The sequence below is a fragment of the Vipera ursinii genome (genome assembly GCF_947247035.1).
Source record: "Vipera ursinii genome assembly, chromosome: 2".
NCBI classification, from domain to species: Eukaryota; Metazoa; Chordata; class Lepidosauria; order Squamata; family Viperidae; genus Vipera; species Vipera ursinii.
The window spans coordinates 61,541,548-61,566,367 of NC_139513.1; the positions used below are offsets into that span (position 1 = coordinate 61,541,548).

At 38.8% G+C, this 24,820-nt stretch overlaps 1 protein-coding gene across 1 annotated transcript in view; it reads left to right on the forward strand.

Moving 5' to 3' along the window:
- The first annotated feature begins 730 nt into the window (after positions 1–730).
- NUP210 (nucleoporin 210) overlaps positions 731–24,820 on the forward strand; it is a 92,245-nt gene continuing 68,155 nt past the window's right edge. Inside the window, exons 1-3 of the mRNA XM_083351701.1 lie at positions 731–1,589; positions 19,055–19,191; positions 22,338–22,469. Of these exons, the coding sequence (XP_083207827.1) occupies positions 1,426–1,589; positions 19,055–19,191; positions 22,338–22,469 (433 nt within the window). The 5' untranslated portion in view covers positions 731–1,425. The remainder of the gene's footprint in view (positions 1,590–19,054; positions 19,192–22,337; positions 22,470–24,820) is intronic.

The following is a 24,820-nucleotide window of genomic DNA, read 5'->3' on the forward strand; positions in this document are numbered from 1 at the left end:
AAGTTTATCCTATTTAAGCACTGAATTCCTTAGTTATCTTCTACCACAACTGTTTATTTATTGAGAACCTCTGTTCCTTTATGGTCCCTTTAACTGACAAGGAAAACCTCAGCCTAATAAAGCATTTAGCAATGGTCAGGTGGATACATTTTGCTAAATCACTTTTGCTGAATTAAGGCAAAATTGGCAAGAATCATAAAATTTATTTATTTATTTATTGATGGGATTTATATCCTGCCCTATCTCCCGAAGGACTCAATATACATATAGACAATTTTATTAGGATTGCATTTAGCATTTGAGGGAGGCAAGAGTAATGCAACAACGCAAAAGAGGAAGAACAAGATATTTGTTCCCTTATTTCTATTTGAGGGGGATTGGAAGGGGAACTTTGAACCTGCCACCAATTTTTGCTGTCAAAATTCAACAGGGTAGCTGCACCAAAGAAAGGGGATCCAGCGGATTTGGTCCGGCCATTGCAATTTGCTTATCTTACCCTAATCCAGGGGTCGGCAACCTCGGCTCTTTTATGACTCGTGGACTTCAACTCCCAGAATTCCTGAGCCAGCTATGCTGGCTCAGGAATTCTGGGAGTTGAAGTCCACGAGTCATAAAAGAGCCGAGGTTGCCTACCCCTGCCCTAATCCATAGTTCATAAATGTCAACACATGAAGCCAGAATTACACAAATGAAGTTTACAGTTCAATATTACTAGGAGATAAAAATCATAGCTGCGGGCGATGTGATTAAGAGAAATCCAATTACCCCATTCAGAGAGGCTTAACAGCTTTTTATATATATATAATCAATCCAAGCCAGTTTCAGTGTTGATACATTGTAACCAACTTTTTTGCGCCGCCTTTCAACAAAAAAAATATGATTCGGTTCAGCACGGAAAGGCAGGCCCAGGAAACTGTTTCGACAGGTTTCTTCTACACTCCCTGTTTTCCACTCCTTCAGATCGCGGTCTCTGGAGGGGAAAAGAAAAAAAATTAAAATAAAATCCCCGCTTCATTAGCGGGACCGAAAATAAACAGGGGAAGAAAAAAAAAAAAAACAAGAACCCTTCCTTCCCATGAGGTCCGGAAGAGCGGCTGCAGTGTCCCCAGCGGCTGTTAAGCGAAGTCAGTTTGGCACCTGAGGCTGCTGGCTTTCGTTCTCCAGCCTCGCAGCCAAGGTCCTTCTCACTCCGCCTCCTCTTAACTACGAGGGGGCCGCGCTTTGGTTTGCCCGCGCTGTGACGTCCCTCGAAGAGCAAGTCGAAGCGGGCAATTCCCGCCAGGACCCCCGGCGGAGTAAAGCGCTGCAACTTAAGGCGGCTCGCCCTTTTTTGTGCTCGGGCTGAAGAAAAAGAAAAAAAAAACAACGCTCCCCGGAGAAAGGCGCCGGACGGTGAAGGGGATTCCGTAGCCACTTCCCAACAGGATGACAGCTGCCGTCTCTGCGCCCCGAGCGTCGCTTTGGCTCCTTTGGCTCCTGCCTTTGGCCGCGGTGCCTTCCAAGCTCAACATCCCTAAAGTGTTGTTGCCTTTCTCTCGGAGCGCAAAGGTTAACTTCACCCTGGAGGCAAGCGAAGGCTGCTACCGTTGGTAAGCGAGGGAAGGGGAGGAAAGCTGCTGCGTTTGAGCGCGCCGGGCCCTCAGAGCTGAAGCACATGGCGCAGGTGCAGCAACCGCTGGCGCAACACGGAGGGGGAAAAAAGAAGCTGGGGTTTAGTTGGGTGCTCGAAAAAGCGAGCTCCTCTCTGGACCTGCGCCGAACGAGTCAATTGGCAAGATATATATATATATATATATTTTAAAGGAGTTGGTATTCTTGAGTGGGTTCCACAGTAGACTAGAACAGGGGTCTTCAAACTTGGCCCTTTTATGACTTGTGGACTTCAACTCCCAGAATTCCTCAGCCAGCTTTGCTGGCTGAGGAATTCTGGGAGTTGAAGTCCACAAGTCATAAAAGGGCCAAGTTTGAAGACCCCCTGGACTAGAACAACTCTTACTTTGCTATCAAACTAATTAGTAAGTCTCTAAGGCGCTTGCGCACTGCCTGAGACTCGGGCGCGTAACACGCACCTTGCTTCCAACCTTCAGAAAAATCAGCCCGTAAATCGGGAGAGTTGTTTTTCTTTTGTGGCTTTCTTTTGAACCACAGATATTCACATTTACCGTTCGGGGATCCCCGGTTCTTCGCTTCAACGCTGTTGGGGGGTGTTAAAAGTTTTGTTTCTTCCGGACGAGCGCCAGACTTATTCTGAGTACAGGAATACAGTGTGCGTGGTTGTGGCCTCGTCAGAATTCAAAACTTTCTGGAACAGAATGAATTGTATGCTAATGTATTGGTTTTCTTAAGAACTTAGGATGGACTGCTGTTGGAAAGGGAAGTTTTATATGGAATAAAAAGGAAATTATGCAAGTCCTTGCTCGTTTAGTCAAGACTTAAAAGTAGTAAAACTGGTTGATTCTGTATTCATCTTTTTCCTGTGTTTTATTAACCTGTGGTTTGCGGGGGGGGGGTTTAGTACAGAACAAGAGCTATTGAAATGGACAGTTCTTCTGCAAGTCTCAAATAAAAGCCTGGGTAGTATAATAATCATTTTTCTTAATTATAAAAGAAACATCGTTTTATTCTTCAGAGTATGATCTTGCTCTCAGACAAGGAAAAATTCAGATTATTTCCAAAACTATTATTCCACCCTAACTCTGTGTGTGTGTGTGTGAGAGAGAGAGAGAGAGAGAGAGAGAGATCTTTTTGTTCATCTTGATCTTTTCATGCATTTTATTTAGGTAAGATATTTACATGCTGCTGTCCAAGTCTACTTATTTTAACAGTAAAAATAACTTGTTGTAATATTAATAGATTTCCTGTGTATTGGTAATTATAAAGAATATTTGAAATATCAATACCAATGCACAAATTTTATCAGAAGTAAGCCTGATTGTGTTCAGTTAGTGTATAGTTAAGATTTGTAGGGTTAGAACTTTAGTGACTAGTGCATAGTGTAATCTTAAATATTCATAGTGATTTATTTGGGTTTAAAATATGGCCTTAATTGTATAGAATGTGCAGGTATGGTAGTATTTATATACTTCTTACTCAAACAATATTTTGAATTATTCAGTTATGAAAATCTCCAGGATCTTTCATAGTTTAATAACTACAATGTCTATAAAGATGAATTAACCTTCTCTCATAATTCACTATTGAATTACTTTCTATTTAGTGTCACATATGCAACAGAAGTTAATATATTGCTATCTTCATCATATTTCTTTCTGTGTCGGAAGCTATGCTAAACCAAGATTAGCAAATGCATTCATTTTTGAAAATTTCAATTTAAATGTATTTACATAATTAGATCAGATAGCAATAAGATGGTAGTGTTAAAATTTGGGAAGCATAACAGGAACAAAGCTGCTTAAAATGCAGATCAGGTAACATTGTAATTGTACTTTTTAGTCCAAAAAAGAACTGTCGGTCAGTTTAACTGCCAGTTTGATCATGCACATTATTAAAATAAATTCCAAAGAATTAACTGAAACTTCTTTGCAAAATTGCACTAAGAATTAACTAGTTCATGTTGGCTTTAAGAATAATTAATCTTGGATTGATTTAGCATGGTGTATGAAACTATAGTCTAGGCATACTTAACCTTTAATGTTAACAATAACATTTAACCTAACATTTAAAATTCTAAATTGTGCTTATTATTGCCAGTGGTTATTTATCTATGGATGATGTTCCAAACAGCAGGGGAAAAAGTGCTCCAATGGTTTCTTGTTTTTATGCTCCCTGGCTGATAGTTGCCCTTCTTTGTAGGAAGTGGCTGGTGCTTCTGGGTTTTCATTTTGCAGAAAAGAGCCATGACAGCCTGATTTGAGGGCAGAGTTACCAGTCATTCACTGTATTCCAGTGACACACTGCACTATTGATGAGCTAATCACATCTTAGCCTCGTATTTTATGTATTTTATGTTAACATGGAATATGGTTTGGTATATCATGCAGTGTTAAAAAAATTGAGTTAAATAAGCCTGTTGTGTAAACATTTGGTTTTAAAAAATGCATGTCAACAAGACCTCCTTCATTGTGCGCCCTCTCTCTCTCTCTCTCTCTCTCTCTCTCTCTCTCTCTCTCTCTCTCTCTCTCCCTCCCTCCCTCCCTCCCTCCCTCCCTCCCTCCCTCTCTCTCTCTCTCTCTCTCTCTCTCCTCTCTCTCTCTCTCTCTCTCTCCCCCCTTTGGTTAGTTTTAGTGGTAAAAAAACAGTTCAGAAATAATGGACACCCTTTATCCCATTCCAGATGACATTGGAGTTATGATCAGACCAATAAGCGGCATCTAAAACATGCAGGGGTCTGTTTTTTAAAACATAATTTCAACCATGAATCCAACTTAAATGATATGCTAAACCTACCCGTTGCAGATCTAGTAACCCAAAAAACTAGACAACCATGATTTTTCCATCAAAAAAGATTAAAATGAATCATAAATTATTATTATTATTATTATTATTATTATTATTATTATTATTATTATTGCTGTTATTATCATTATTATTAAGTTGGAAGGGACCTTGGAGGTCATCTAGTCCTCTTCTTAAAAATTTCCAGTGTTGGAGCATTCACAGCTTCTGGAGGCAGCTTGTTCCACTAGTTAATTGTTCTAACTGTCAGGAAATTTCTCCTTAGTTCTAGGTTGCTTCTCTCTTTGGTTATTTCCATCCATTGCTTCTTGTCCTGCCTTCAGGTGCTTTGGAGAATAGCTTGACTCCCTCCTCTTCCTTGTGGCAGCCCCTGAGATATTGGATCACTGCTATCATGTCCCCCCTCGTCCTTCTCTTCGTTAAACTAGACACACCCAATTCCAGCAACCGGTCTTCATATGTTTAAGCCTCCAGTCCCCTGATCATCTTTGTTGCTCTTCTCTGTACTCTTTCTAGAGTCTCAACATCTTTTTTACATCGTGGTGACCAAAACTGGATGCAGTATTCCAAGTGTGGCCTTACCAAGGCATTGTAAAGTGGTATTAGTACTTCACGTGATCTTGATTCTATCCCTCTGTTAATGCAGCCTAGCACTGTGTTGGCTTTTTTGGCAGCTACAGCACACTGCTGGCTCATATTGAAGTGATTGTTACAATAGAGTAGGTGAAATCAAATTTAGATGTATATATATGCAGCTGTCCATCTCTGATGTTCTGGGTGAATAATTTGTGAAAAAATTAAATGAGGCCTGGTTCTTTGATTTTTCCTGTGTAAGTTAGATTAAATCATTTTCTATAAATCTTGATAAGATAGAAATAATAATTAAATTTAAAAGTGATGTGAGATATTTCTTCATATTCTTTATGCAGTCTTGCCAATGACACTATTTAACCACTTGTACCTATGTTGCAATTATGATAGTTAATTTGCCCATGTAATTTATTTTCACGTAAGCGGACCCTGAACTTGCAGGAATAATGCTAAGGAGATAATATAATTTGGGTAAATTTTGTGAAAAAAGTGTAGAACCTATATAAATGTTGTACTACTGTGGCCATAAAGTCACAGTAGGGTTTCTTCAGACATTCAGATGCTTTTAGCTTCTACATGCAATGAGGAAGGAGAATTGGTTGCTCCTCTATTGTTTAACATATTGTCGTCCTAAATGAAAATAGAGTGCACCAGAAGGACTCCTTTGTTCCTGCAGGCTGTTCCTGTGATTTAGAGCCCTGATATTGTAATCTAATAAAGCGTGCATGTTTAAGCTGTTAACCACCCATGACTGACTGACATAATCACATTCATACAGCAGAGCACTGCTCACTGGGGCTGTGCAATGATCCAGATTTGAAGGACTGTGCAGAAATACCCCAGTTGTACCTGTTAACAGCTTAAAAAGCGAGTACAAAAAGACATGCTTGATTTCTAGAGATAACAGCAGGTGCATTATACCCCTGTGTGCTCCAAATCATCTTTCAGAATTCAACAGGCCAGTGCTTGTGAGATGTTAACAACTATCTTACAATAGGGTTCAGAGTTTCTCCCATTAGAACGGTTGGACAACTGACTTTTAATGTGCTATCTGCCTATATATATAATGTTGGTGCTAGTTCTTGCTGAGTACAGGTAGTCTTGTACTATGAGTGGTCGACGTACAACCATGATTGAGCCCAAAATTTCTCTTGTTCAGTGAGATTTGTTAAGTGAGTTTTTAAGTTGTTAAGTAAATCTGGCTTCCTCATTGACTTTGCTTGTCAGAAGGTCACAAAAAGTGATCACATGACTCTGGGACATAGCATAAATTTGAACCAGTTGCCAAATGTCTTAATTTTGATCACATGACTGTGGGGATGCTGCAAAAGTTGTAACTGAAAAACAGACATGTCACATTTTTCAGTGCCATTGTAATTTTGAACAGTCACTAAACTGTTATCCATCGAAGACTAGCTTTATTGGCTACATGTTATTGATCATTTGTCTTGAATGCACAGTACAATTAGTGAGAATATTTAGAGAATTCAGGAAGTATAATTAGGATCAGTTAATTCAACAGACTTTTTAAAAATGAGAACAAGTATTAGCATTAATTCAATGTGTCAGTATCTTTGAGCATGTATATATGTGTGTGCATGTTTGAAATAGGTTCCTTTTTTATGTAGAGTAGAAACCAACAAAACAGGAAGAACTATTGCACCAGGCCTCTATTTAATCTCAAATTCCATGTGTAAAGCAAGGAACGGAAATAAACTTTTGAGAGTAAGGTTTTTATTTGTAGTTACCAAAGTAGGCTTCTTTACATTTCCATTTGTACTATTTGTGGTTCTGTTCTGTAGAGTCTGCTGAAAAAGCAATCTGACAGTAGAGAGTTATAAATGCACACAGACATGCATACATATTCTCAGGATTACTAATCATTAATACTATCTGAAAGTCTGTATTACAGATTGGAAATGAGAAATTTGCAGATGTGCCATGGCTGTAATTATCTACTTACTTCACATGACATTAGATTTTTCAGTCTTACAGTTTGAGGAGTAGGGATTGTACAACTAGGGTAATTTTTAAATAATACGTATCTGGATGCAGCCAAAAGTCATGTTTAGTGCATGATTTGCAAAGTAGATTTTGGATTACAGTATTTATCTAAATATGTTATTAAATTGTGTATGTATTTCAGAAGATTCAAATATATCATGCTGTACTGAGATTGGGTTTGGCCAGTCTAAAGAAAAGAAGAAATAGGGGAGACATGATAGCAGTATTCCAGTATTTGAGGGGCTGCCACAAAGATGAGGGGGTCATGTTATTCTCCAAAGCTCCAGAGGGCAGGACAAGAAACAGTGGTTAGAAACTGATTAAAAAGGGAAGCAACCTGGAATTAAGGGGAAACTTCCTGACAGTGAGGACAATTAACCAGTGGAATAGCTTGCCTTCAGAAATCATGGGCACTCCATCACTGGAGATTTTTAAGAAGAGGCTAGACCAGACATGTCAAACACAAGGCCCGGGGGCCGGATCCGGCCCGCGAAGTGGTTTCATGTGGCCCGCGAAGCCATACTGGAAACAGTGAGGGAACGGCCCCCACTGCCTTGGCCCTGGCCCAGAGACCCTCCTTCTGCCAGAGACCCTCAGATCTGTCTCACTCCTGCCCAGGCCCCCATAGGCACCCTTGATGCAAACGATGTAGAGCTGGCCATGCCCACCCAGTAGGCCATACACACTCTAGCCACGCCCACCCAGTAGGCCACCTCCACCCTGGCCACCCCCACTCGGCCCCCTGAGGGCAACCGCAATGCTGATGTGGCCCTCAATGAAATTGAGTTTGACACCCCTGGGCTAGACAGTCACTTGTCTGAGATGGTATAGATTTTCCTGCTTGAGCAGGGGGCTGGACTAGAAGACCTCCAAGGTCCCTTCCAGATTCTATTCTATTCTATTCTATTCTATTCTATTCTATTCTATTCTATTCTATTTGATGTTTACGTTTCTTCAAAGATCCAAATGAGTTTAGGCACTTGAAAATATATTTTGGCAAGTAGTTTTCAGTAATTTAGATTTACTACTAACCTATTGTTCAGATGGATTGATAGTTTTCAGTTCATATAAATCTTAGTTAATGTGGCCAGCAATAGCTGGTCAGAGAAGGTTTTAGTAATTTAAGCAATCATTTATAAAACAGATGTTTAGAGCTAATTGTCCAGGAACCCGCCACAGTAATCCAATCTGGGTCTGTCACCGGGACCCAGATTGTATCCTGCAATATTATTCAGGGATATGTATATTTGCCTTCATTCCACCATAGTAAGTTTATTCTCTTTGAATCTAACAATTTATTCTCTAGATCAGTATTTTGCAGTTCTGAGTATGACACTTCCCGCCTCTGTGTATGCAAAATAAGTTTTAAAATATATATAGATGATTCTTACATTTTTAAGTCTTTATGGAATGTGTCAAGACTCAGCCCAAACAGTTTAATCATCAGTATGTTAATTCAGAAATAATTCTTGAAGGGAAGGTACTAGGAACAGAGGATAGAGGAAACAAATCTGGAGAGACTACAGAGAAATATGAAGGCAGAGACAAAGAAACAAAAGATATCCGCACAACGAGAAGCACAAGACCCAGATATAAGTAAAATAAAGGGAGAAGAATGGAGGATTCTGTCACTGAATATCAATGATTTAAATTCGCCAATGAAAAGGGAGAAAATTTTTAATAAACTTATTCGTGAAAAACTAGATATAATAGCAATTCATGAAGTTCATATAAAAGAACAACAAAAACATTTGTTAGATCAGCCAAAACTAGGAAATATATTTGTATCATTAGATCAACAAAAAAAGAGGGGGGTGGTATTATATGTGAATGAGCAACTGGTAGCTAAACAAGTTTATAAAGATAAAGAAGGTAGAATATTGATGGTAGAGGTAGAAATAAACGATAGGAAAGTAGTGATAGTAGAAATATATGCCCCGAATGGAAATCAAGAACAGTTTTTCAAAATGTTACATAATAAGATACGTGATATAGTTTACGATGAGATCTGTGTGCTAGGAGATTTCAATGCTATTATCGATAATAATTTGGATTACTAGGGTAATAAGACTAGGAAAAGGAAAAGAAGAACACCACCAAGATCCTTTTTCAAATTGGTCAAAGAACTAAACATTCAGGATATATGGAGAGAAAGGATTCGTGAGGCAAGGCAGTATACATACTACTCTAATTGACATAGCTCGTGGTCTAGGATCGACATGGTGTGGTTGTCAAGGGAAATTAACTCTGAAGTTGAAGATGTGTGTATAGAGACAAGCACCTGGGCAGACCACAATCCTGTGAAATTTAGCTGGAAAGGGTCCAAAAAAACATCTAGATGGACTATACAAAGATCAATATTAAAAGAAGATGACTTCAGACTAAAGATGGAAAGGGAATTGGACTTCTTTTTTAAAGAAAATAAAACTGAAGAGACCTCTGTCCAAAATCATTGGGACACTGCTAAGGGAATTATGAGAGGAGTAGCTATAGCATATATGTGTTCTGAACCAGCCCTCTTCTGGCCTTGTAATAAGGCAAACCCCTATTCAGAAAGAAGAGACTGGAGAGCGTCCAAGGCTAAAAGGCATCTGCCAAGATTTATTACGCAGTTAACAAAAACACTAGAGCTTATCTTCTCAAGCGGAAAAGTTGCTTTCAGCAACCAGCCCCTCCCCAAACACTCCTTTTATAGAGAGCTCAGGGCGTGGTCTCCCTGTGCCTCCTCCCGAGGAGTCTCACAGCCTTTCTTTGTTTGTTCCTGCTCGACTGCCTCCTGCGTCGGGCGTCCTTGAACAGGGCCAGCTGTGGGTCATCTTCCTCCGCACTCTCGGGCTCACGCAGCTGAGAAGAGGTCCCCGGCTGAGGGCTCTGCAAAGCCTCCAAACCATCATCAGCCGGTTCGTCTCCCACACGGTCCTCCTCCCCTTCATCTGAGTCATCCGACACATCTGAGCCAGCTGCCGAAACCACAGGCTGGCCCTGAGTCACAACAATATGGCAAAAAAAGAATAAGGAGAAAAAACAACAACAGAAAATGTTAGAAGGGGAATACAAAAGATTAGAAACAATACTCCAACAAGAACCGCAAAAAAGAATGTAAAATGACAAATGGACTTAATTAAACACAAACTTAACATTTTAGAAAAAGAAAAATTAGCACAACAGATAAGATGTATAAAACAGAACTTCTTCAAAAATGCAAACAAACCTGGTTGATGGCTTGCACACAAATTGAAAAAACAAAAGGAGAAAAGTTGGATTAGTAAATTAAGAGATGACAAAGGGAGAATACACTATCAAGAAGAGGAGAAAAAAATTATAGCCCAGGAATTCTATGAGAAATTATACAAGGAAGATAACCAGGAAAATGAGAAAGCGGAGGAAAGTTTCAAAAAAGCAATACTACCAAAAGTTACAGATGAAATCAAAAATATGTTGAATGAAGAAATTAGGATGACAGAGGTGATTACGGCCATTAATAAACAAATCAGGCCCTGATGGTCTTCCTACAGAAATCTACAAGGAACAACAAAACATCTTAGGACAACCTTTATTGAATTTGTTCAACGCAGTCCTGGATGAAGCAAAAAATCCAAAGTCAGAGGCGAATATTGTTCTGATTCCAAAAGATAACACGGACCATACATCAATCCAAAATTATAGACCTATATCCTTACTTAACTCTGATTACAAGATATTTACAACAATTATAGCTAAGCTATTAAAAAGATTTTTAAAAGATTTTATACACGTGGATCAGAATGGATTTTTACCCAAAAGACAGACAAAACACAACATTAGGATAATATTGGACACGCTAGAATACTATGAAATTCATAGTGGACAACAAATGGTGTTACTATTTTTAGATGCTCAGAAGGCCTTTGATAATGTTAAGTGGTCATTTATATATCAACAGCTTAGGTATATGGACATGGGTGAAAAATTTATAAACATAATTAGGGCAATATATTCTAATCAGGAAGCCAAAATAATAAATGGGGAAGTAACCAGGAAATTTCAAATACAAAAAGGAACACGACAAGGATGCCCTCTATCCCCATTATTATTTATACTGACACTAGAGGTCCTAACGAGGATAATTAGAAATGAACCACATATAAAAGGATTAGAAATTTAAAAAGAAATTTTTAAACTTCAAGCATTTGCGGATGATTTGGTCTTTATTATGGAGGATCCACAACAACTGTTGGAAGAACTAGATAAATATGGTGAAGCTGCTGGGCTGAAAATAAATAAGGGTAAAACTAAAATGATTGTTAAAAATATGATGAATAAACAGAAAGAAAATTTGGCTAGGATTATGGATATACAAGTAGTTAAGATAAAATAAAAATAGTTAAGAAGATAAAATATCTAGGAATTACTATTACGGCCAGATGTACTTCAATCAAAGAAGACAATTATGATAAAATAGTGAAACAAATAAAAGAAGACCTGGAAAGATGGGGAAACTTGAGTCTTTCACTGTTAGGGAGAATTGCTGTCATAAAAATGAATGTAATACCTAAAATCCTATTCCTGTTCCAAAATATTCCTATACAACTAGATCAAAAAAATTTCGGGAACCTGAACAAACTGACACTAAATTTTATATGGCAAGGGAAAAAAACCGAGGATTAAAGTGAAACATTTGCAGGATGCCAAAGAAAATGGGGGTTTAGGACTGGGAAACATACTACCATGCAGCGGCCCTAGCCTGGATTAGAGAATGGATAATTTTAAAGAATAAAAGATTATTAATTTTAAAAGGCCATGACTTGCAATTAAGTTGGCACGCATTCCGGTGGAATGAAAAACAATGGCTATATCAACATTTTCAAAAACATCGGATTAGACAAACGCTCAAAATTTGGAATAAAATTAGAAAACAAAATTACATTATATGTATACTGTGTATACCGGCATCTCAGACTAACCAATCTTTTCCATCCTTAACTATGGGGGGTGAGGTGTTACCCCCCCATTGATAGGGCCCGCAACTTGGGTGTCCTCCTGGATTCACGGCTCAGTTTGGAAGATCATATAGGAGCAGTGGCCAGAGGAGCTTTTGCCCAGGTTCGCCTGGTGCACCAGTTACGGCCCTATCTGGACCGAGATGCCCTATGCACAGTCACCCATGTGCTCGTGACCTCCCGGCTAGACTACTGCAATGCTCTCTACATGGGACTGCCCCTGAGGATCACTCGGAGGCTTCAACTGGTGCAGAATGCAGTCGCGCGAGTTGTAATGGGAGTCTCCCAATACTCCCATGTAACACTTCTCCGCGAGCTGCATTGGCTTCCAGTTGCCCTCTGGGTGAGATTCAAGGTGCTGGTGATGACCTATAAAGCCCTAAATGGCATGGGCCCGGATTATCTAAGGGAGCACCTGCTGCCAGCGTCAATTACCCATCGTCCTGTGCGCTCCCACAGGGAGGGCCTCCTCAGGGTACCGCCGGTCAAGGATTGCCAACGGGCGATCCACAGGGGGAGGGCGTTCTCTGTGGGTGTGCCTGCTCTATGGAATCAACTGCCAGCGGAACTCCGGACTGCCCCCGACCTTCGTTCATTTCGCCGGGACCTAAAAACCTGGCTCTTTGAGCTATCTGGTCTGGACTGAGGGGTTTAATGTTTTTAAATTGTGATTTAATTTTTGTGGCTAGACTTAATTTAATTTATTTTAATTTATTTAAATTTTATATTGGATTGTTTTTAAATTTTGCCTTGTAAACTGCCCTGAGTCCTTTGGGAATAGGGCGGTATATAAACCGAATAAATAAATAAATAAAATACCAGTCTGGCTGTCCACCCTTGAGGCGATAGTTTATCCAAACTTGTTCAATTTGAAAAATAGCATCTCGTACAAAGATATTATGAACGATGTGGGAGAATTGAAATCCAGACAGGAACTAGAACAACAAGGGATAAAATTGGAATGGTGGGCTTACTTACAGATACAAACATGATATGGGAAAGATAAGAAAGAGTGGGGGATAAATATTCAAGAAACTGCATTGGATAAAATCTTATTGGGGCCAGATGAGAAACAAATAAGGAAATTGTATAGTCTGCTAGTGGGGTATAAAATGATTGAGGAACAAGTTAAAGAACCAATGCTGATATGGGCTAAAAATTTGGGACATGGTATCAATCTTGATATATGGCAAACTCTCTGGGATAGAAATAAAAAGATAATGCTGGCCTCAGCTTATAAAAAAAATTTATATGAAATGTTCTACCGGTGGCATCTCCTTCCAGCTCTATTAGCTAAGATGTACAAAACTATACCCCCTAGCTGTTGGAAATGTTCCGAAGAAATAGGTACTTATTTTCATGTTTGATGGTCCTGCAATAAAACACAAAAGTATTGGCAAAAGATATGGATATGGATAGAAGAAATATCAGGATGGAGAGTAGATTATAGACCAGAATTTTTCCTATTTGGCATAATAACAGAGAAATATACCAAAGAAGAGTTATATATAACGATACACATCATCACGGCAGTGAGAATGACGTTCACCCAGAAATGGAAAAATAGTGAAATACCTGATGAGAGTGAAGTGATAAATAAAATTTGGGCATGCGCAGAAATGGACAAGTTAACTATGGAAATTAAAAATAAAGATCAGTCAGATTATTACAAAATTTGGAATAAGTTTTACCTATGGTGGGAACAGAAAGGAAGGTCTAAATAGAGATACACAGGATGCTGATCTCACACATTATTAGAATAAGATGATTGATAAGATCGAATATTGTATAATTGTATATAAATGATATGTTCATAAAATGTATATATGTGTATAAAATACAAAAAAATGATCTAGACAAGAAGGAATGTCAGACCGTTAACACTTTGTCCAAAGTTTTAAATAATAAAATTTGCAATAAAAAAAGAAATAACTCTTGAATGTTCAATTGAATTTATTCCCTAATGAAAGTATGTAGTCTACCAGTCCATGTTTATAATGCAATTATATTTTCATTGCACCTAAGAAATAGAAAACAAGCTGGTTTTGCCAACTGATCAGCACATGAGTAAGACAGCTACAGAGGATACCATTAAAGTAACATTTCTTGTCAAATAATCTATCACAAGTCTAAATCTATTGGAGATGTAATTTGGGCTTATTTTATTAGGGATCCTTAATCCTGATGCATACAGAGATCTGCTTTCTTTAGTTTTAAATAGGTATAAATGCATTTATTTGACATGCCATTTGTGCTTCAAAATATCAGGTCCACAAAATAACTGCTGACAAGAAAGACATATAGATGGTGGGATTCTTTTTACTTTATCTGAATTCACCATATAAGACTAAGGCATGCTTTGCTAAGCAGTAGCTTATTGAACGATTTGTAACTGACTGGGTTCTTATAAATAAAAATCTGACAAACCACATAAATAATTTCCAGACCAGGAATGGACAAGAAGCTAGGTATCATCAGCATATTGAATATGTCTCACCCCAAGCCTTCAGATGACTTCTTCCAGTGACTGCATTTAGATACTATGCAACACAGGAGACAGTGTTGAATACTAGCACCCTACAATGGAACTATCAACTTTCTCCCACTGTCACTTCCAATTGAATCCACTCACTCATGTAGGAATGGAACCAATGTACTGTAAGATGGTATCCTACATCCCTATTATCTTGCCAGAACATGCGGATCTTGGTGAGCCATATTTCCTTTTGTTCATCCAGCCATGTTTCAGGGATGTGTGCCAAGTTTGCTCTCCATGATTTCATTGGAAATGAGATTAAAGTCATTATAGACAGATGTGATATTTGGAAGCATCTGAGTCAGGCTTGCATCAATCCATGTGCCTCTCTTAAAAATTGGGGTACCTTAATTAAAGGTTCAAAATTTTGTGTCAATCTCTCTTCTCTTGAAATGCAAGGATTCCTGCATATTTTCACGGCCTCCCATTGCCATTCTTCCTTTCATCTTTGCCCTCCCTAGCCATCTACTCCTATTTCCTATCACCCAGTATCAAATAACAGCACCCAAAAAAGATTCAATTATAGGTACACCTAATTAGCATTTTTCCCAACATTTACCACTGAAATAGCCCCTCTTTTTTCCCCCTCACCCTCTCTTTCTTCCATCTCTCCAGTTCCTATCTGGCTCTCACCCATCTGGGTTAGAGAGGACCAAGATCCTTCCCTATTTTCTCATTGTAGGGGCTTTTCAGTTCTTCAGCTCCCACTCGAAAAGCAAATGGTTTCATCCTTATTTCGTTGGTCTCTTGTTTTATCCCAATGGTGCTTTTCCAAAAGGCAACTGGACTTTTTTTTTGTTCTTTGAAAACATTTAGCTTGTCATCCAGTGCCCTTGTGGATCAGACTCACAGCCCATCTGGTCTAGCAATTTATTCTCACAGTGACCAACCATTTGTACAAGGAAGCCCATTAGCTTCTCAGCAGATTGCCTTCAGAAGCTGTCACACGTACAAAGACTTTTCCAGGCAGGTTCCAGATACAGGCCCCTTTAACAAGAAAAAGATTATATACTTAAGTGAATATTTGGTAAGTGTCATAGTGGGTGAAACAATGTAAGAAGTGTATTATTTATTAGAAAACCTGAGACTTACAAATCTACAGGATGCTACTAGTTGACTTAACACTTGACTTGAATTGAAAATCTTTGGCACCTAATAATGTGTCACCTTCACATTCTTCCATTTATCTACAATTATCAAATGAACAAAGGGGAAAGGATTATTTTTGTGAATGCACACGATCTGAATGAATGTATTTTGAAATACTGTAATTGGCCATTCTTGATAAACAAATGGGGCAAATGAGGCTGTCTCACCTTCCCCTCCCTCCAGCACCTCCTTATGTAGGTAGAGGAGTATGGACATACTGTAGCTTTGAAGAAGGGATTCAATGACCATTATATCAGCATCAATTTAACCATATAGACAGGAATGATAAGGGGAAGAAATCAAGATTTTCCTACTTTAATGGACGGTAAATCTCTGTCCAGCTTTCAAGATTCTATTGTTATACCATATAATAATATTTCAGTAATTTTTGTGGTGTTTGTTTCCTGACCTGGTCTAGATATTCCACTACCAGTCCCAGTATCCGCTTTCCCTGAGAAAATGTTAAATTAATATTGCCAGGTCAGTCTCCTCAAAAACATCTTCCAAATGAATTTCCAGTTGTATCCTATACAGCAGACATGTCAAACACAAGGCCCGGGGGCCAGATCCGGCCCGCGAAGTGGTTTCATGCAAAGCCATCCTGGAAACAGTGAGGGAACGGCCCCCACTGCCTTGGCCCTGGCCCAGAGACCCTCAGATCTGTCCCACTCCTGCCCAGGCCCCCATAGGCACCCTTGAGGCGAACAATGTAGAGCTGGCCATGCCCACCCAGTAGGCCATGCGCACTCTAGCCACGCCCACCCAGTAGGCCACGCCCACCCAGGCCATACCCACCCGGCCCCCTGAGGGCAACTGCAATGCTGATGTGGCCCTCAATGAAATTGAGTTTGACACCCCTGCTATACAGGAAGTCCTGGATCCAACTGAAGAAATTCATTATTTAGCATGTTCCATAAAGACTTAAGAAATTCTTTATGACTTGTGCTTTTATGATTTCCAAGAATCAGGACACTTAGCATTTTAAACTGAAAGCTAGCATTGATGTTCTTGATTCTGTATGGGCAGATGTAAATCTAGGGGCTATTTTAATGAAAGCTTTGTTCTTGAATCAAGTATTTGGGTCAATGGTCAGCCCAGATGCTGTCAGTGACAAATACTGATTAATATCAACAGAGTCTTTTGGATGCTGTAAATGAAATATTCCCTGTACAACCTGACTGGGTTAAAATCCATTCTTGCAAGGAAGACACCTGAAAAGTATGCAGGTTTATTACAAATGCTTGTAATAATCAGCATTCAGAATTGTTGCAATTTTTCCAGTCTTTGCTGTCTTAGTTAATGGTTACCTGAAGTTAGCAATCAAGCTAAATCAATAAATAAATGCTGAATGTGCCCATGAAATAGAAGCCAGACAGAAGACAAGTAAATATAACTTTATGATCTACAAACTACATATAGAAAACATTTCTTTCTGGCCAACCAGGTTAAGGAAAAAAATGATAAGCCTCCTTGATCCCAATTCAAGCTTGTTATAGGTATGCACAGCTAAATCACTGAAAGACACTGCACTCAGAATTTTAAACTCAAGTAATCAAATTAGGGCTGAGAATAACTATTTCTGCTTTCTATTTGTTTCCACTTTTGCCACTTGCCACTTTTTTCCTGTAACATGAATGGGAAGCTGTCTCCTTTTCTTGTAGACACTGGTATTACTTGTTCTGAGTGTGAAATAGCATCATTTGCAACATAGATAGATAGATAACCTTTATTGTCATTTTTTTTTACTGTGGGCACACTGGCACACATTAAAAATGAAATTCCGTTGCCTGCTCTCAAAAGTTTACACATACATAACACACAAATATATCTGAGCAGTCTTATTCAATGGTTACTTTGAGATTTAAGATTAGGTTGCTTTTCCAAATTACTTCTATCCAAGCTAATAAAGGGATCATCATGTCTTTGCTATTATTGATTTGCATCAATGATGTCATACAGGAATAAGATATTAAGAAGAGAAGAAAAAAAGCTAAGAACATGACTAGGCAAAAGGTTATGGTTCTTGGCTGCCAGCCTGCCTATTATTGTTGTCTTCTTAATTGCTATTGATATGGATTGCAAGTAAGTTGTGCTATGATTTATTTTAGGTAGTATTTGCATATATTGTATTCATATACTAATGCTGCTGAGTAGCTCTAAAGAGCACTAGTATAATGTTGGTTTAGTGGGTTTTTAAAAAAAAAAACTTTCAGAGAGCATTCTGTATCTTTTCTTGTGTTAATTTTGAACTTCAAGTTGCATTTTAACATGGAGAAGACTATAATGATTGGACTGGTGCACATTCATTTTTTGTCATTGTAATGCTAGTAAGATTAAGAAGCATTAGCAGCCATGTTTTGCACTCAGCGTCACCACAATGTACAAGCAAAACCATTAGCAAATCAACATTTAATTGTATTTAATATACATTTAATTGTAATTGGGGTTTTTAGTTCAAGGTTAGTGTAATCATTTTAATTGTTTTTAATTTTTGTAACTTGTGTATTGTTTTTAAAAAACCTTGTGAACTGCCCTGAGTCCTACGGGAGAAGGGCGGTATATAAGTCTAATAATAAATATAATAAAACATAGCTATTTTTGCTGTGCTTGCTTGTTAAAGAGGCTCATTTAAAAATAAAACATGTCAATTCTGTTGTTTAAATTTGCTGAATAAATGGTGTGTTAAAACATATAGGTATATTGGCCAGAAAATACTTCAAAAAAGAATAAACGTAATAGGAATTGCAGAACCTGGTACTGTAATAAAAGTAATATTAAAGCGGTTATGTGATCTCTTTCTTTGTTAGCCTATTGGCTGCAAATTAATATTTATATACTGAAATAAATAAGATCTCAGTAGAAGACAGAAAGGGAATGGGAAGTTGGTAAGATTCTAAATTAAACAGATTTTTCAGTGTGTGAGAAAAAAAAATTATTTTTACAGGTAACCCTCGACTTAGAATCATAATTGAGCCCAAAATTTCCAGGACAAGGCAGTTGTTAAGTGAGTTTTACCCCATTTTATGACCTTTCTTGCCATAGTTGTTAAGTGAATCACTGCAATTATTAAGTTAGTAATTTCATTAACACACTTTGCACAATCACCTTTTTAAAGCTGCTTCACAAAGCATTAGAAAATTTATAAAATTCCTCATGTTTTACAGTTGTTAACTGAACGTGAAAAACAGGCACATCTTGTCTCTGTAATTCATTGCTTAATCAGGGGAAATGATAACTGACTGCTCTCTTAGTTCCAGCAGTAATAGCTGTTCTCACCATCACAGAATTTTCAGTTTCCAAAACTCTTCACTATAAGGATTAAAATGCAAAGCAATTATGATTGATTTATAACTCCAATTTTTTAAATATTTTTAAATAGGACTTCAACCAGACCAGAAGTTGCTAGCATAGATGCTATAGAACAAAATAACCATCAGTGTTCACAGAAGGCTGTTATTCAAGCCAGATCATCACAAATAACACGGCTTACAAGTATTATTTTGGCTGAAGATGTTTGTAAGTACTCTCTCTTTCTTCTCTATTAAGATTTTATTAGGACTAAATTTTAAGCACTTATAGGATTTCTACATCTATATACTCTTGTGTCTGTTTGATTATTTGCAACCATTTGGATGAAACCATAGAGAAGTCATTTTTTAATCAACATCCTTCAAAACGGGTACTTTACAGAATGTATTCAAAATCTGGGAGCTATGATTCCTATGGGATTGAAATTTGGCAAAGTTAAGATAGATTCAGTGCTGCTGTGTTGTTGCACTACAGCAATCAGCTGTGATCACAGTATCATTTCCAAGTCTCCCTGACAGCTTCCTACAATGAAAGTCGGTGCCTAAATATAGTCATTCTGTTTCTCTGCTTAGGTAAGGTAATATCTCTAAAAAAGTAACCCATTGCATCATGAGTTGTCTGCTTTTTATAAACCACATATACGAAATTCTTAATAAATACATTGATAAAACAGACCTGTTTATGCTTACTCAGAAGTAAGGTCCACTGTTTTCTATATAAAGGATTTTACATAGGAAACAGACTGCCCTGGTTGTGTGTGTGTCTCTCTCTCTCTGTGTATGCTATTTGAAATAGCAAGACATAAAACTGAGTCTAGTTTCATCAATAGCTTCTGCTCATCTCTTCTGGCAGATTTCACCTCTTTACAAAACTGACTGATTTTTCAGAGCAGTATCTGATCCCATTTCAAGCTTTTCTACAATATGATAGGTAAAATATTTATAACTACAAAGGCAGGCATCCTGTGGAGATAGAAAATAAGGAATGACTTGATCTATGTGAATGGAGGGTAGAAAAATGGTGAAGTTATGGCAAGGCAGTAGGAAAGAACAAAGGGATATTATGTTTGAATACAAAAAATAGAATATAGGGGAAAGGGTATATATGAGGAAGCTAGAAAAATAAAAAATAGAAAAAAATAGGTGGCAGAGAAAAGTTTATATATGTCTAATACTTCTGGGGGGGAAGGAGGGAAAGAATGAGAGAGAGAAGAAGAAGGAAGGAAGGAAGGAAGGAAGGAAGGAAGGAAGGAAGGAAGGAAGGAAGGAAGGAAGGAAGGAACTTTAATCTGCTTGTGGAACTTGTATTGGTTGATAAACCCTAAAACTGGCCATTTAATTGTATTTGCATGATCTAGATTGAATGGTGGAGATATATGCCTTGAAAAGTATAATATGGGTAACTGATGTAATTGGTAAATATCTGCTGGCATTTGTATATCATGAATGTATCCTGGTTTAAGAATAGCATCTTCAAACTATATGTAACTTATTTTGAACTAAGTTCCAATAGAAGAGAATATATGTAGTTCAGGGTTGAACTGTGGAACTCTCAAGAGCTCAGTTGTTTGTTTGCAAATGTTTTATTATCTGATTAGATAATAAAGGTAATATCAGTACTAGTGAGTGTGGGGTTTATTCCCTGTTTATATATAGTGGCTTGGCCTAACTGCTTAATTGTTTGTCTGGTGCTAATGTTGGCTGCTGGTCTTTTGTTTCACTATCTCTTTTGAATAGTGTGCAAGTATGCTTTATCTCTAAGTGCCTGAGCTAAGTTTAAACATGAATGAATGAACCTTTATTGTCAAAGTACAACCATGTATACATTGAGATTGGCTGAGCCTCTCTTCGTGCCCCCACCCCCAACTTACAGTGACACAAACCCTCCATCTTATTACACCATGTGAGCTAATTGCACCACACACCGGCCTCACAAGTCAATCATGCATAAAGTTTATAAAATTATATCCCATTCAAAAACCTAACAGTCCATGGATAAAAGCTGTTCTTCAGCCTGTTGGTACGGCTGGCTATACTCCTGTATATCCTACCTGATGGTAGGAGAGTAAAGAGATACCGACCAGGGTGTGAGTCATCCCTGAGAATCTTCCTCACTCTTCCAAGGCAACGAGCCTTGGCGATGTCATCCAGTGGTGTCAGGGAACAGCCCACAATGTCTTGTGCTGTGCTCACCACCCTCTGTAATACTTTCCTATCTGCTGCTGTCAGACCAGCATACCAAACCACAATACAGTACAAGAGGATGCTCTCTATAGTAGACCGGTAAAAGAGGGTTATTAGCTGTTGTTCTACCCTGTTCTTCTGCAAGACCCTGAGAAAGTGAAGTCTCTGTTGGGCCTTTCTGGCCACCTGGGTTGTACTAACTTTCCAGGTAAGATCTTTGCAGAGATAGAAATTTAAAGGAGGAAAGTCTCTCCACACAGTCCTCCCCGATATAAAGTGGGGCAGGTTCCTCCTTTTTCCTCCTGAAGTCTAGCACCATCTCTTTCATCTTGCCGATGTTCAAGTGCAAGTTGTTGTTACAACACCATATGGATAGTTTTTGTACCTCCACCTTGTATGCTTTCTCATCCCCACCTGTAATAAGACCCACCACAGTAGTATCATCTGCGAACTTAATTATTGCAATAGATGGGTTGGATGGTACACATATGACTGTGTATCATCCGACCCATCTACTGTGATAATTAAGTTTGCAGATGATACTACCGTGGTGGGTCTTATTACAGGTGGGGATGAGACAGCATACAGGGTGGAGGTACATATGAATGTCACTTAAGATATAAAGTTTGTTACAGGAGGTTGCTATGCACCAGTATAGTCATAAATGAATTTTGCATATCTTGAAAGTTATTTGTAATGCATTCAAACACTAAACAGCATTATATAAAATCACCTCAAATGTCTTCTTTGATTGACAGTAATGCTCACAACTTTCCTAAAAGCATAGATCAGTCAGATTTTATACTAAGACTACACAAGGGTGCTTTGGACTAATAGCATATATGAAGTGCCCCTTTTGAACTGTAAAAAAGGCATGGATATGTGGTTGCTTTGCCAGTGATTTCCAATTGTGTGCATCAAAATGCAGCTGGAAGCAGTTTGGAAGGAACCATGTTACAAACACTCTCCTGCATGCTCCAGTTCAAATTGTTGCAATGTAAGATTTTTCTTATACAGCAATTCTGAACAAAATTCCTGCACAGCTTGGTAGGAGAGTCATAGCCCTAAACATCTAGGTACTGAGTTATAGAATGCTGTACTAAACTGCAGACTGTATTAATGTTCAGTGTTGACTAGTTTAGTATCAATGTTTTCTTCTTTTTCGTCAAGTGACTGGCCAGATTCTTCGCTGTGATGCTATAGTTGATGTTATTCATACTATTCACATAGTATCTACAACAAAGGAATTGTATCTTGAGGATTCACCACTTCAGCTGAAAATTCAAGCCCGAGATTCTGAAGGTATCTAATGTATCACCAATTCAACATTTTAATCCCTAGAAGGACAACATTTTTCTCTTTCATGTGCATGATTGTATATTGCTGATTTGCTTTTGTTTAGATTTCAGTAATATTTTAAGAAAATTTGTCTTCCTTTTTATAGTATTAATATGCTATGAAGAGAGTGAATTCCTTTTATACTGTTATACAATCTTGTATACCTGTCCATTACACTTACTCATAGAAATCTGTTTTCTCTATGATATACTATATGAGAGACATCCAACCTTGGCAACTTTAAGACCTGTGGACCTCAGCTCCCAGAATTCCCCAACCAGTCATGTTCAAAGGTCTTAAAGTTGTCAAGGTTGGACACCCCTCCACAATATTATTAAATATTAATGATTTTAAATTCTTGTTCAAGTCAGGAAGTAACACTTAATGAATATTTGTAAATATTCTCCAGATATATTGGAGAATATTTGGTCGCACTGGTAGATGATCTCTGGCGGGCCCGGGACAGGGGTTGCTCCCCTGTCCTGGTCCTACTTGACCTCTCAGCAGCTTTTGATACCATCAACCATGGTATCCTGCTGTGACGGCTCAAGGGGTTGGGAGTGGGAGGCACTGTTTTATGATGGTTCTCCTACCTCTTGGTCCGTTCGCAGTTCGTAGTGGCAGGGGGGCAGAGATCTACCCCGAGGCCCCTTTCTTGTGGGGTACCTCAGGGGTCAGTTCTCTCCCCCCTCCTTTTTAACATCTATATGAAGCCGCTGGGTGAGATCATCCATGGCTTTGGGGTGAGGTATCGCCAATATGCCGATGATACCCAGTTGTTTATCTCCACCCCGAGCCAACCCAGTGATGCCCTTGACTTGATGTCCCGGTGCCTGGAGGCGGTGCAGGTCTGGATGGGAAGGAACAGGCTCAGGCTGAACCCCTCCAAGACCGAGTGGCTGTGGATACCGGCATCTCGTATTGTCCAACATGTTCCATATCTTTTGATGGGGGGGAGCTATTGCCCTCCTCAGAAAGGGCCCGCAACTTGGGTGTCCTCCTGGATTCACGGCTTAATTTGGAGGATCATCTAAGTGCTGTGACCAGGGGGGCCTTTGCACAGGTTCGCCTGGTGCACCAGTTGCGCCCCTTTTTGGACCGAGATGCCCTATGCACGGTCACCCATGCCCTTGTCACTTCTCGCCTGGATTATTGCAATGCTCTCTACATGGGGCTGCCCTTGAGGTGCACCCGGAGGCTTCAAATGGTGCAAAATGCAGCCGCGCAGGTGCTTATGGGAGTATCTCATTACTCCCATGTTACACTACTCCTGCGCGAGCTGCATTGGCTTCCGGTTGCCCTCTGGGTGCGATTCAAGGTGCTGGTAATTACCTTTAAAGCCCTACATGGCTTAGGCCCGGGGTACTTGCAAGACCACCTGCTGCCAATGTCAACCTCCCATCGCCCGGTTCACTCCCACAGAGTCAGCCTCCTCAGGGTGCCATCAGCCAGGCAATGCCGGCCGGCGACCCCCAGGGGGAGAGCCTTCTCTGTGGGCGCGCCGACCCTCTGGAATGAACTGCCTCTGGAGCTGCGGACGGCCCCTGACCTTCGATCCTTCCGCCGTGACCTGAAGACATGGTTGTTCCAACAAGCGGGCCTGGACTCATCATGGTTTTTAAATTTGGTTTTTATTGGTTTAAATTGTCCTTTATTTCCCTATTTATTGTTTAATTCTTTTTTAATCTTTGTATTCTATGTTTTTTAATTTTTTATTGTTGTGAGCCGTCCTGAGTCCTTAGGGAGAAGGGCATCATATAAATTTAAATAATAATAATAATAATAATAATAATAATAATAATAATAATAATAATAATAATAATATATGAAAACTACCTTCCAGATTTCCAAGATAGAAATTCTATGTGTTCTATTCCAAACAGTTGAAAGAAGATGGTTTATATCATAAAAAAAAATCAAAGATTTGAATTTTCCTAAGATTTATTGTGGCAACTTATGCTAAGATGTTTTTGATGGCGTTCAAAAAAACATTAAGCAATTATTTACATAGAATTTTTTTTTTTTTTTTTGCAAATAAGGTATCCTAGGGATCTAATTTGTTTTGCGAATCACAGCTGTGACAAATATCAAGGGACATTTATTTTTAGAGTAAATGCAATTTCTGCATAACTGTTTATCAGTAATAGGGATATTGGTAGCATTTTAAAAGCCAAATGTATGTTGCAGAGGATTACATGCATTTGATCATGGTATTTGATCATTTGGCGTTTGCAGTCAGATACGGAGCATTTATATTTAGTGTCCATGAAAAGAAAATGTGCTTGCAAACAATCAGTTGCAATTTTACTTTCTGT